Source organism: Cherax quadricarinatus, chromosome 1 (assembly GCF_038502225.1).
Source record: "Cherax quadricarinatus isolate ZL_2023a chromosome 1, ASM3850222v1, whole genome shotgun sequence".
Taxonomy (NCBI): domain Eukaryota; kingdom Metazoa; phylum Arthropoda; class Malacostraca; order Decapoda; family Parastacidae; genus Cherax; species Cherax quadricarinatus.
The window spans coordinates 97,556,842-97,570,342 of record NC_091292.1 but is presented as its reverse complement, the minus strand read 5'-3'; the positions used below and the strand labels follow the sequence as shown (position 1 = coordinate 97,570,342).

Here is a 13,501-nt window from a genome sequence, read left to right as displayed (position 1 = left end):
CCTCCAGCCTTCTCCTCGCTGCAACATTCATCACCCACGCTTCACACCCATACAAGAGCGTTGGTAAAACTATACTCTCATACATTCCCCTCTTTGCCTCCAAGGACAAAGTTCTTTGTCTCCACAGACTCCTAAGTGCACCACTCACTCTTTTTCCCTCATCAATTCTATGATTCACCTCATCTTTCATAGACCCATCCGCTGACACGTCCACTCCCAAATATCTGAATACGTTCACCTCCTCCATACTCTCTCCCTCCAATCTGATATTCAATCTTTCATCACCTAATCTTTTTGTTATCCTCATAACCTTACTCTTTCCTGTATTCACCTTTAATTTTCTTCTTTTGCACACCCTACCAAATTCATCCACCAATCTCTGCAACTTCTCTTCAGAATCTCCCAAGAGCACAGTGTCATCAGCAAAGAGCAGCTGTGACAACTCCCACTTTGTGTGTGATTCTTTATCTTTTAACTCCACGCCTCTTGCCAAGACCCTCGCATTTACTTCTCTTACAACCCCATCTATAAATATATTAAACAACCACGGTGACATCACACATCCCTGTCTAAGGCCTACTTTTACTGGGAAAAAATTTCCCTCTTTCCTACATACTCTAACTTGAGCCTCACTATCCTCGTAAAAACTCTTCACTGCTTTCAGTAACCTACCTCCTACACCATACACTTGCAACATCTGCCACATTGCCCCCCTATCCACCCTGTCATACGCCTTTTCCAAATCCATAAATGCCACAAAGACCTCTTTAGCCTTATCTAAATACTGTTCACTTATATGTTTCATTAGTAATTGTATACAGGAGAAGGGGTTACTAGCCCATTGCTCCCGGCATTTTAGTCGCCTCATACGACACGCATGGCTTACGGAGGAAAGATTCTTTTCCACTTCCCCATGGACAATAGAAGAAATAAAAAAGAACAAGAGCTATTTAGAAAAAGGAGAAAAACCTAGATGTATGTATATATATATATGCATGTGCGTGTCTGTGAAGTGTGACCAAAGTGTAAGTAGGAGTAGCAAGATATCCCTGTTATCTTAGCGTGTTTATGAGACAGAAAAAGAAACCAGCAATCCTACCATCATGCAAAACAGTTACAGGTTTTTGTTTCACAGTCATCTGGCAGGACGGTAGTACTTCCCTGGGTGGTTGCTGTCTACCAACCTACTACCTATAGGGTAGGAGAGTTTCAGTGGGGGGAAATAAATGGGATTAAATCTGGAGTATCTGAGAGAGTTAGAGCAAAGGAAGGGGTAGCAGTAATGTTAAATGATCAGTTATGGAAGGAGAAAAGAGAATATGAATGTGTAAATTCAAGAATTATGTGGATTAAAGTAAAGGTTGGATGCGAGAAGTGGGTCATAATAAGCGTGTATGCACCTGGAGAAGAGAGGAATGCAGAGGAGAGAGAGAGATTTTGGGAGATGTTAAGTGAATGTATAGGAGCCTTTGAACCAAGTGAGAGAGTAATTGTGGTAGGGGACTTGAATGCTAAAGTAGGAGAAACTTTTAGAGAGGGTGTGGTAGGTAAGTTTGGGGTGCCAGGTGTAAATGATAATGGGAGCCCTTTGATTGAACTTTGTATAGAAAGGGGTTTAGTTATAGGTAATACATATTTTAAGAAAAAGAGGATAAATAAGTATACACGATATGATGTAGGGCGAAATGACAGTAGTTTGTTGGATTATGTATTGGTAGATAAAAGACTGTTGAGTAGACTTCAGGATGTACATGTTTATAGAGGGGCCACAGATATATCAGATCACTTTCTAGTTGTAGCTACACTGAGAGTAAAAGGTAGATGGGATACAAGGAGAATAGAAGCATCAGGGAAGAGAGAGGTGAAGGTTTATAAACTAAAAGAGGAGGCAGTTAGGGTAAGATATAAACAGCTATTGGAGGATAGATGGGCTAATGAGAGCATAGGCAATGGGGTCGAAGAGGTATGGGGTAGGTTTAAAAATGTAGTGTTAGAGTGTTCAGCAGAAGTTTGTGGTTACAGGAAAGTGGGTGCAGGAGGGAAGAGGAGCGATTGGTGGAATGATGATGTAAAGAGAGTAGTAAGGGAGAAAAAGTTAGCATATGAGAAGTTTTTACAAAGTAGAAGTGATGCAAGGAGGGAAGAGTATATGGAGAAAAAGAGAGAAGTTAAGAGAGTGGTGAAGCAATGTAAAAAGAGAGCAAATGAGAGAGTGGGTGAGATGTTATCAACAAATTTTGTTGAAAATAAGAAAAAGTTTTGGAGTGAGATTAACAAGTTAAGAAAGCCTAGAGAACAAATGGATTTGTCAGTTAAAAATAGGAGAGGAGAGTTATTAAATGGAGAGGTAGAGGTATTGGGAAGATGGAAGGAATATTTTGAGGAATTGTTAAATGTTGATGAAGATAGGGAAGCTGTGATTTCGTGTATAGGGCAAGGAGGAATAACATCTTGTAGGAGTGAGGAAGAGCCAGTTGTGAGTGTGGGGGAAGTTCGTGAGGCAGTAGGTAAAATGAAAGGGGGTAAGGCAGCCGGGATTGATGGGATAAAGATAGAAATGTTAAAAGCAGGTGGGGATATAGTTTTGGAGTGGTTGGTGCAATTATTTAATAAATGTATGGAAGAGGGTAAGGTACCTAGGGATTGGCAGAGAGCATGCATAGTTCCTTTGTATAAAGGCAAAGGGGATAAAAGAGAGTGCAAAAATTATAGGGGGATAAGTCTGTTGAGTGTACCTGGTAAAGTGTATGGTAGAGTTATAATTGAAAGAATTAAGAGTAAGACGGAGAATAGGATAGCAGATGAACAAGGAGGCTTTAGGAAAGGTAGGGGGTGTGTGGACCAGGTGTTTACAGTGAAACATATAAGTGAACAGTATTTAGATAAGGCTAAAGAGGTCTTTGTGGCATTTATGGATTTGGAAAAGGCGTATGACAGGGTGGATAGGGGGGCAATGTGGCAGATGTTGCAAGTGTATGGTGTAGGAGGTAGGTTACTGAAAGCAGTGAAGAGTTTTTACGAGGATAGTGAGGCTCAAGTTAGAGTATGTAGGAAAGAGGGAAATTTTTTCCCAGTAAAAGTAGGCCTTAGACAAGGATGTGTGATGTCACCGTGGTTGTTTAATATATTTATAGATGGGGTTGTAAGAGAAGTAAATGCGAGGGTCTTGGCAAGAGGCGTGGAGTTAAAAGATAAAGAATCACACACAAAGTGGGAGTTGTCACAGCTGCTCTTTGCCGATGACACTGTGCTCTTGGGAGATTCTGAAGAGAAGTTGCAGAGATTGGTGGATGAATTTGGTAGGGTGTGCAAAAGAAGAAAATTAAAGGTGAATACAGGAAAGAGTAAGGTTATGAGGATAACAAAAAGATTAGGTGATGAAAGATTGAATATCAGATTGGAGGGAGAGAGTATGGAGGAGGTGAACGTATTCAGATATTTGGGAGTGGACGTGTCAGCGGATGGGTCTATGAAAGATGAGGTGAATCATAGAATTGATGAGGGAAAAAGAGTGAGTGGTGCACTTAGGAGTCTGTGGAGACAAAGAACTTTGTCCTTGGAGGCAAAGAGGGGAATGTATGAGAGTATAGTTTTACCAACGCTCTTATATGGGTGTGAAGCGTGGGTGATGAATGTTGCAGCGAGGAGAAGGCTGGAGGCAGTGGAGATGTCATGTCTGAGGGCAATGTGTGGTGTGAATATAATGCAGAGAATTCGTAGTTTGGAAGTTAGGAGGAGGTGCGGGATTACCAAAACTGTTGTCCAGAGGGCTGAGGAAGGGTTGTTGAGGTGGTTCGGACATGTAGAGAGAATGGAGCGAAACAGAATGACTTCAAGAGTGTATCAGTCTGTAGTGGAAGGAAGGCGGGGTAGGGGTCGGCCTAGGAAGGGTTGGAGGGAGGGGGTAAAGGAGGTTTTGTGTGCGAGGGGCTTGGACTTCCAGCAGGCATGCGTGAGCGTGTTTGATAGGAGTGAATGGAGACAAATGGTTTTTAATACTTGACGTGCTGTTGGAGTGTGAGCAAAGTAACATTTATGAAGGGATTCAGGGAAACCGGCAGGCCGGACTTGAGTCCTGGAGATGGGAAGTACAGTGCCTGCACTCTGAAGGAGGGGTGTTAATGTTGCAGTTTAAAAACTGTAGTGTAAAGCACCCTTCTGGCAAGACAGTGATGGAGTGAATGATGGTGAAAGTTTTTCTTTTTCGGGCCACCCTGCCTTGGTGGGAATCGGCCGGTGTGATAATAAAAAAAAATAAAAAAAATAATTATATGTTTCACTGTAAACACCTGGTCCACACACCCCCTACCTTTCCTAAAGCCGCCTTGTTCATCTGCTATCCTATTCTCCGTCTTACTCTTAATTCTTTCAATTATAACTCTACCATACACTTTACCAGGTACACTCAACAGACTTATCCCCCTATAATTTTTGCACTCTCTTTTATCCCCTTTGCCTTTATACAAAGGAACTATGCATGCTCTCTGCCAATCCCTAGGTACCTTACCCTCTTCCATACATTTATTAAATAATTGCACCAACCACTCCAAAACTATATCCCCACCTGCTTTTAACATTTCTATCTTTATCCCATCAATCCTGGCTGCCTTACCCCCTTTCATTTTACCTACTGCCTCACGAACTTCCCCCACACTCACAACTGGCTCTTCCTCACTCCTACAAGATGTTATTCCTCCTTGCCCTATACACGAAATCACAGCTTCCCTATCTTCATCAACATTTAACAATTCCTCAAAATATTCCCTCCATCTTCCCAATACCTCTAACTCTCCATTTAATAACTCTCCTCTCCTATTTTTAACTGACAAATCCATTTGTTCTCTAGGCTTTCTTAACTTGTTAATCTCACTCCAAAACTTTTTCTTATTTTCAACAAAATTTGTTGATAACATCTCACCCACTCTCTCATTTGCTCTCTTTTTACATTGCTTCACCACTCTCTTAACTTCTCTCTTTTTCTCCATATACTCTTCCCTCCTTGCATCACTTCTACTTTGTAAAAACTTCTCATATGCTAACTTTTTCTCCCTTACTACTCTCTTTACATCATCATTCCACCAATCGCTCCTCTTCCCTCCTGCACCCACTTTCCTGTAACCACAAACTTCTGCTGAACACTCTAACACTACATTTTTAAACCTACCCCATACCTCTTCGACCCCATTGCCTATGCTCTCATTAGCCCATCTATCCTCCAATAGCTGTTTATATCTTACCCTAACTGCCTCCTCTTTGAGTTTATAAACCTTCACCTCTCTCTTCCCTGATGCTTCTATTCTCCTTGTATCCCATCTACCTTTTACTCTCAGTGTAGCTACAACTAGAAAGTGATCTGATATATCTGTGGCCCCTCTATAAACATGTACATCCTGAAGTCTACTCAACAGTCTTTTATCTACCAATACATAATCCAACAAACTACTGTCATTTCGCCCTACATCATATCGTGTATACTTATTTATCCTCTTTTTCTTAAAATATGTATTACCTATAACTAAACCCCTTTCTATACAAAGTTCAATCAAAGGGCTCCCATTATCATTTACACCTGGCACCCCAAACTTACCTACCACACCCTCTCTAAAAGTTTCTCCTACTTTAGCATTCAAGTCCCCTACCACAATTACTCTCTCACTTGGTTCAAAGGCTCCTATACATTCACTTAACATCTCCCAAAATCTCTCTCTCTCCTCTGCATTCCTCTCTTCTCCAGGTGCATACACGCTTATTATGACCCACTTCTCGCATCCAACCTTTACTTTGATCCACATAATTCTTGAATTTACACATTCATATTCTCTTTTCTCCTTCCATAACTGATCATTTAACATTACTGCTACCCCTTCCTTTGCTCTAACTCTCTCAGATACTCCAGATTTAATCCCATTTATTTCCCCCCACTGAAACTCTCCTACCCCCTTCAGCTTTGTTTCGCTTAGGGCCAGGACATCCAACTTCTTTTCATTCATAACATCAGCAATCATCTGTTTCTTGTCATCCGCACTACATCCACGCACATTTAAGCAACCCAGTTTTATAAAGTTTTTCTTCTTCTCTTTTTTAGTAATTGTATACAGGAGAAGGGGTTACTAGCCCATTGCTCCCGGCATTTTAGTCGCCTCATACGACACGCATGGCTTACGGAGGAAAGATTCTTTTCCACTTCCCCATGGACAATAGAAGAAATAAAAAAGAACAAGAGCTATTTAGAAAAAGGAGAAAAACCTAGATGTATGTATATATATATATATGCATGTGCGTGTCTGTGAAGTGTGACCAAAGTGTAAGTAGGAGTAGCAAGATATCCCTGTTATCTTAGCGTGTTTATGAGACAGAAAAAGAAACCAGCAAATCCTACCATCATGCAAAACAGTTACAGGTTTTTGTTTCACAGTCATCTGGCAGGACGGTAGTACTTGTTATGTTTCATAATTTTTGTATATATAAATTTGTTTTAATTAATAATAATAATAATAATAATAATAATCATATGGAAGTAAGTTATTAATAGATAAAATAAGTCTTGACCTTGTTAAACAATAAAAACAGATAAAATCCTGCATCATGAACAAATCTGCTTTTTATTTGACTCCAAGGAGTAGGAAAAAAAGGAGGCACAGATAATAATTAAAAATAATGATAGATTGATAGATCACTATAGTAATGAGTATAGTACAGTGGACCCCCGGTTAACGATATTTTTTCACTCCAGAAGTATGTTCAGGTGCCAGTACTGACTGAATTTGTTCCCATAAGAAATATTGTGAAGTAGATTAGTCCATTTCAGACCCCCAAACATACACGTACAAACGCACTTACATAAATACACTTACATAATTGGTCGCATTCGGAGGTAATCGTTATGTGGGGGTCCACTGTACTTATTACAGACTGACAAGTTACAAAAAAGTCATGTGATTTTATATCTTTTAATAGCTTTTTCATTGTTCATAAATAATGATTCATTTATTTATTCAAGATTTAGTTAAAATTCAGATGCATGTTTTGTTCTGTGTTTGGACACAATGTCTTACACTAATGGTGTGGTTAATTGTATTTTGAAAAGCCAGGACATTCTAGTATACAATTGAAACTCCAAATTTGCAAAGATGGTCCTCACAAATTCAGAATTCACTAATACAGTACTATTAAAGTCTGTCTGTAATAAATTTTGTTTCAGATTCCATATATCTCTATCTTCACTAGTATCAACATTCATTAGAAAGACTGTCTAAAATCAATTTAGGGAGTCATGTACTAATCCAGAATCAAAGTTTGCACAGCAAAAACTATGCAAATAAGCAAAACTATTTGCTGTATGCTCTTTGGTGAAAATATTGGATAATCAATCAGTAAAAACTGTTGAGTAATCGAAGCATATGAATTAGGAAGCACTTGAATTTGGTTGGGGGTTCGATTTTACTTGTACTTGTTTATATTAGCCATGTTTAGTTTCCTTAAAAGTAAATTTCACAACAAACAATATAAATACCTATTGTATACTTTTATCTGAATTCTGAATCATCAAATATAGTTTGAAATACAGTGGAACCCCGGTTTTCGTCTGGCTCGGTTATCGTACAATTCAGTTTTCAACCATTTTTTCAGCGAAATTTTCCCCGTTTTCATACATCCGCTCAGAAATTGTCCATACCAGATGCATCCGCCTGCCCACGGGACGTGGCCACTCATATGTTCGTGAGTCAGTCTGCCTTTTTTACTCATAGAGGGTGGTAGTGATGGTGGTAGAGGGTGGTAGAGATAACCTCTTCTCCCTCTCCCCTCCTTGCCATCTTCCATATGTCAACAAGAGTCTTCAATAAAGGTAAAAGTGATTTAAATGTTTATTTATCCATTTCATTAGTACTTTATATTTATTTCTCATTTTTTCTGTATGTACAACTATAGTTATTCTGTATAAAATGTATTTTTTGTTAATATTTTTGGGTGTCTGGAATGGATTAATTGGATTTACGTACATTACAGTATTTTTTATGGGAAATATTACTTCAGTTTTCGTACAAATCGGTTTTCGGTACAGTATTTTTTATGGGAAATATTACTTCAGTTTTCGTACAAATCGGTTTTCGGCTGACCTTCTGGAACAGATTAACCCTTTGACTGTTGCAAGCCCCTTTCTGAAACTGTCATTCTATGTCGCAAAAGTTTTAAAAAAAAAAATTATTTTTTCTTATGAAATGATAGAGAATCTTTCCCCGATGGTAATGACACCAAAAGTATGAAATTTGGTCGAAAATTCACGGAATTACGCTCCCGCGAAGTTAACGATCTCGGCGACACATACGCATCAGCAATTTTGCCGACTTTGAACCCTGTTTTTGGCCAATTCCGTTGTTCCAGTTGACCAAACTCGTAGCTATTTCTTTAGAACTCCATTTTTTCTATCAGTTGAGTACAAGAAACTGCCCATTTACTGATTTGAACTACCCAATAAAGTGGTCAGAAATTGGCAATTTGGCCAATTTTACGCAAATTAAAAAAGATGCCAATTTCAAAATAAGGTCCAGAATAAACAATGTAGACATTCTTGGCACTAAAATAACATATCCTCTGTTCATTAGTCACGTCTCTAGGCCCCTCTTATATTACTATTGCTTTCTATTTTGATTTTTTATTCATACAAAAAAATACAAAATTTACTGTTATGCAGACTACTGCATTATTGTAAAAATGGTATAAATAATATCAGTGCACTAGTGAAAGAATATAAGACTCCCCAGTTGACGTGTATTGGACGTGTGGTGTAATTTGCTTACTCCTGAACATTGGTAAAAATCAAACACTTCCGCTACTTTGAGCTCAATTTCAAGGTCGTTTTCATCGTGAAAGTAATGAAAATCATCTCTATTTCTGTAATATGTTTTACATTTTATGGCCTGAGACCATGAAAACAAGAATACAACGATAAATACTATACGAAAATACACCTCAAAGTCGGCGTTTTAATCCAAAAAAAACGGTCAGTTTTTTTTCTCATTATGCACTGCATGCTGCAGGATTTTTTTTATGTGGTGCACACTGACCACACAGACCCATTCTCTCACATGTGGGCCTACCAGCTTTCTCCTGCTTGATTTGAGACCACTAAAATTTATGCGTTTAAATACATCAGAAATAGTGGCACGTAAGATGTATATATACAACGTAAACAGTTAAAGGGTTAAAGATGAAAACCAGGGTTCCACTGTATATACTGTATCTGAGTACAATACAATATGTAAGATTTTGCACTGAACAATATTTACATCTTATTGCTCATGCCACCATCATCTGTCCAGTACACAGCTGAGTCTCCAGCACATACAAACATAAATAATCCCTTACCCTTTCCTGAATCTCCAACACAGCTGAGTCTCCAGCACACGCAAACACATATGCCTCTCACCGTTCCCCGCATCTCCAACACACACACACACACACACACATACACTCACATTTATGTTTAGAAAATTTTAAGCAGTGCATGTTTACTGTAACCTTTCTATGATTATGAATTCTTTGTTGATTTCTTTTTGTTTGAACACAGTAGAACAAATAAATTTGCTGTTTTCAGTGATTACATATGATAAGCCAAGCCACCCTGGTACACCCCACACTCCAAGTGATAAAGAGCAAATAGCTGCTTTGAACTCTTAACATTTGAAATTTGATTCCCAGTATTGTGATGTAACCATGGCCGTGGTACAGTATCGCATACCACTGACATTGATACCTGTACTTTTTTTTTTTTTTGCACATATGTATACAATACAGTACTGTTTATGCACCATACTGATAATTTTCTACTTTTGTAAATTTTTTTACTTAGTTCCTACTCAAAAAGTTTGTAAAACTTCCTGTTTGATGTAAGAGCTACTACAGGATTACTGTTACACTATATGTTACTGTAACACAGGTAATGCTCACCAAATACACACTACAGTACTAGATGTGTCAGAATAATATACATAAGACTTTGTTGAGATATGTTGTGAAAGTTTTTAAATTTTGAAGAGAGTCCTTTAAGAGCTTTTTATGTACTATATATAGAAGCATGGGATAATACAATGTCTTGATTTCAAACAAAAGCTTTTTAATGGAACTATTCAAATCAAGAATTACCTGTAGAGCACACTGTATCTTCACACATTTTATTTTTATTTTTAATACACCAGCCATCTGCCTCTGTGAGAGGGTGTCTCCCCCCCCCCCAAAAAAAAAATAATAATTCTCTATGATTCATTCAGTAGGCATTTTGCCAGAAGTGTTCAGGCATCAGAGATCAAACAACCCTCTGAAATAAGAACATAAGAAAGAAGGAACACTGCAACAGGCCTACTGACCCATGTGGAGCAGGTCCATGTCCCCCTCCCCCCCCTGGATTAGCCCAATGACCCACTCAGTCTGGTCACCTCCACTCAAGGATGGAGCATGGCACCAGACCCAGCAGCACAAGCTAGTCAGGTCCAACTCACACCCACCCACACCCACTCATGTATTTATCTAACCTATTTTTAAAACTACACAACATTTTAGCCTGAATAACTGTACTCGGGAGTTTGTTCCACTCATCCATGACTCTATTACCAAACCAGTACTTTCCTATATCCTTCCTGAATCTGAATTTTTCCAACTTGGAACCATTGCTGCAAGTTCTGTCTTGGCTGGAAATTTTCAGCACACTATTTACATCCCCTTTATTTATTCCTGGTTTTCCATTTATACACCTCGATCCCCTACACCTCCCTCAGATTGCAGGCACTGTTAATTATAAATTTTCAGTTATGTTAAAACACAAATTTTTCATAATCATTATAAGGAAATAGTTTTTCATTTACAGTGGATTGGTCATAGAAATTTTAATATACATTATTGAATATAATTAATCTCTCTACATAGGAAATTTTCTAACCATAGGTGATGCTGTTGGAGGGTCGTGGAGCTGCAGAAGTGCAGACCTTACTTGCTCAAGCCAACCAGAAGGTGGAACAATATAATGGGCCCCAAGGACAAAAGGAACACCTCAGGGTAGAAACCTTACTTTGTATTGGCTGTAATAGTACATTTATTTTCATGAAGCTGGAGCATGAGAGACTTGGTGTTTACAATATATTTGTTAAAGTAAAAAAAAAGACCTTAATTGGACTAGTAACTTGAAGGGTTACTAATCAAGGATAACACATGAAATATAATCAGTGTGGCTTATTTCCATTGAGATTCTTTGGTCATGTTCCTAAGGATGTGACTTCCACCAGTTAGTTAACATCCAGCTAATATCCAGGTACCTACTTACTGCTAGGTGAACAGAGGCAACTGTTGTAAAAAAAAAATACTCTCAACATCACCTACCTGAGGATTGCTCCTGGTTCATTTGTTTGTGAGCCAGATGTGTTACCACTGAGCCACAGTAACAAGTTATTGATAACTGCTACAGTGCTCCTTCTTTCTTATGTTCTTCGAATAGAATGTGAACATAAGGAGTTCCTTGGTAAAGAAACTTTACTTTGTTTTACCATAATCATTTTTATAAAGTACAGTAGGACCCCCATATCCCTGGGAAATATGTTCCAAGGATCTGCCATGGATACAGAAACTGCAGATAGTAGCAAACCCTATATATAAGTCCTATACATGCCTATTATAAAATTTAATTGATAAATTATGCACAATAAGTGGAGAATTATCACTTTTTCACTGATAAGAAGGACTACACGAGTTCTCTTAGTCTTTGAATAACTGCCAGCTTCTCTACTTTTGGACTTTGGGGCCATTTTATGCAAAATTTAGAGGTATTTTTTGGGCCACAGTAAACCATGGATTCCAAATCAGTTGATATGAGGGTTCTACTGTACATTCATAATATTCAGGGTACTGAAACTACGAATGTGACTGAATGCCTCTTATTTTTTTCAAATAAATCAAAATAGTATTGTATGAGGAATCTTTGCAGAAAGAACAGCCTCCATATACCTGCTACACCAGGATTACTTTGAATACAGCAGCTCAGGTTCTGGGCTACCAGTGAAAAGCAAAAATCGATGTAAAGTGAATCATGGTCTTTTTTTTAACTTTCAGATTCATATAAAAGCCTAATAATATGTTTACACTATCATATATTAAGTGAGCAATAGAGCTAGGCCTTAAAAAATGCATATACAGTGGACCCCCGGTTAACGATATTTTTTCACTCCAGAAGTATGTTCAGGTGCCAGTACTGACCGAATTTTTTCCCATAAGAAATATTGTGAAGTAGATTAGTCCATTTCAGACCCCCAAACATACACGTGCAAACGCACTTACATAAATACACTTACATAATTGGTCGCATTCGGAGGTAATCGTTATGCGGGGGTCCACTGTACAGCATACATATTACTATTACTTACCTTAAAATATTTTCGTCCTTAGCTTATAGTAAGTGGTAAATATATTTATTGTAGGAAGTCTGAATAAATGAAAAATGGGTATAATTGAAAGCCACTGTATTAGCGAAATGCTGTAAAGTGGGGCCTGCCTGTCATTATTCAGCAGCCAAAGTTTAATGTCAAACATAGACAATTTGTTTTATATTTTAACTTGTATTTTTTATGCCATATGACATGTGACATTGGTATACAGGTCTCCCTCCACATTCACGAGCATTAGGGGATCAAGAACCTCATGAATGTTGAAAAATCGTGAATGTTTGGTGCACAGATATATTATAGGGAAATATAATAATAGCATTTATTTAGCCTAACAATTCTGCTTCCTTAACCTATTGAGCCATGAACAATCATAAAACACATGAAAACATCATAAAATATTGTACTAGTGCCAGCCCTTTGGTAAAGAAGGTGAGAAAGACTATAGAATTCAAGAAAGAACTTGTAGCAGAGTACCAAAGTGGAGGAGGAAGAGAGAGGGGAGAATGTGCCTTCTTCAGTGATTCTACGACATGTACGATTCTAAAGCAGCAATAAAGTGTAGCATTAACAGCGTAGCAAGTAAGTTTAGCGATTAATCGATAGAAAAAGGACAGCACAAACCTAACTCCTCCAGTGTTGTTGGAGTTATACAGTGGTCCCTCAATAATCGTCCATAATCCGTTCCTGGAAGTGGGACTATTATTGAAATGGACGATTTACGAATCAATTTTCCCCATAAGAAATAATGTAAATTCAATTAATCCGTTCCTGACACCCAGAAGTATTAAAACAAAAATTTTTTTTACATGAAATATAGATATAGTACATAAACAATACAGTGGCACATGATGAATTAAATGTTAACAGAATAACACTTACCTTTATTGGCGATTCTTCTTTGTGTATGGAAGACTGGAGTAGGAGACAGATTGGATCATTTACTGTTTGGAAGGGGAATCCCCTTCCATCAACACCTCGGGTACCAATTGCTTTTCTGGGGTTACTTCTCTTCTCTGTTTCTTAATGCCACTAGGACCACCTTGAGAGTCACTGGAGTCCTGTCTCGCAAAAAA

At 38.2% G+C, this 13,501-nt stretch overlaps 2 protein-coding genes across 2 annotated transcripts in view; one reads left to right on the top strand and one right to left on the bottom strand.

Moving 5' to 3' along the window:
• Positions 1-9,430, bottom strand: part of LOC128689332 (ralA-binding protein 1) — an 87,424-nt gene extending 77,994 nt beyond the window's left edge. Inside the window, exon 1 of the mRNA XM_070084991.1 lies at positions 9,367-9,430. The gene's annotated coding sequence lies outside the window, so the exon portion shown is untranslated. The remainder of the gene's footprint in view (positions 1-9,366) is intronic.
• The window catches only part of Mau2 (Mau2 sister chromatid cohesion factor), a 40,605-nt gene that overhangs the window by 6,961 nt on the left and 20,143 nt on the right, over positions 1-13,501 (top strand). Inside the window, exon 4 of the mRNA XM_053777523.2 lies at positions 10,939-11,049. Coding sequence (XP_053633498.1) covers positions 10,939-11,049 — 111 coding nt within the window. The remainder of the gene's footprint in view (positions 1-10,938; positions 11,050-13,501) is intronic.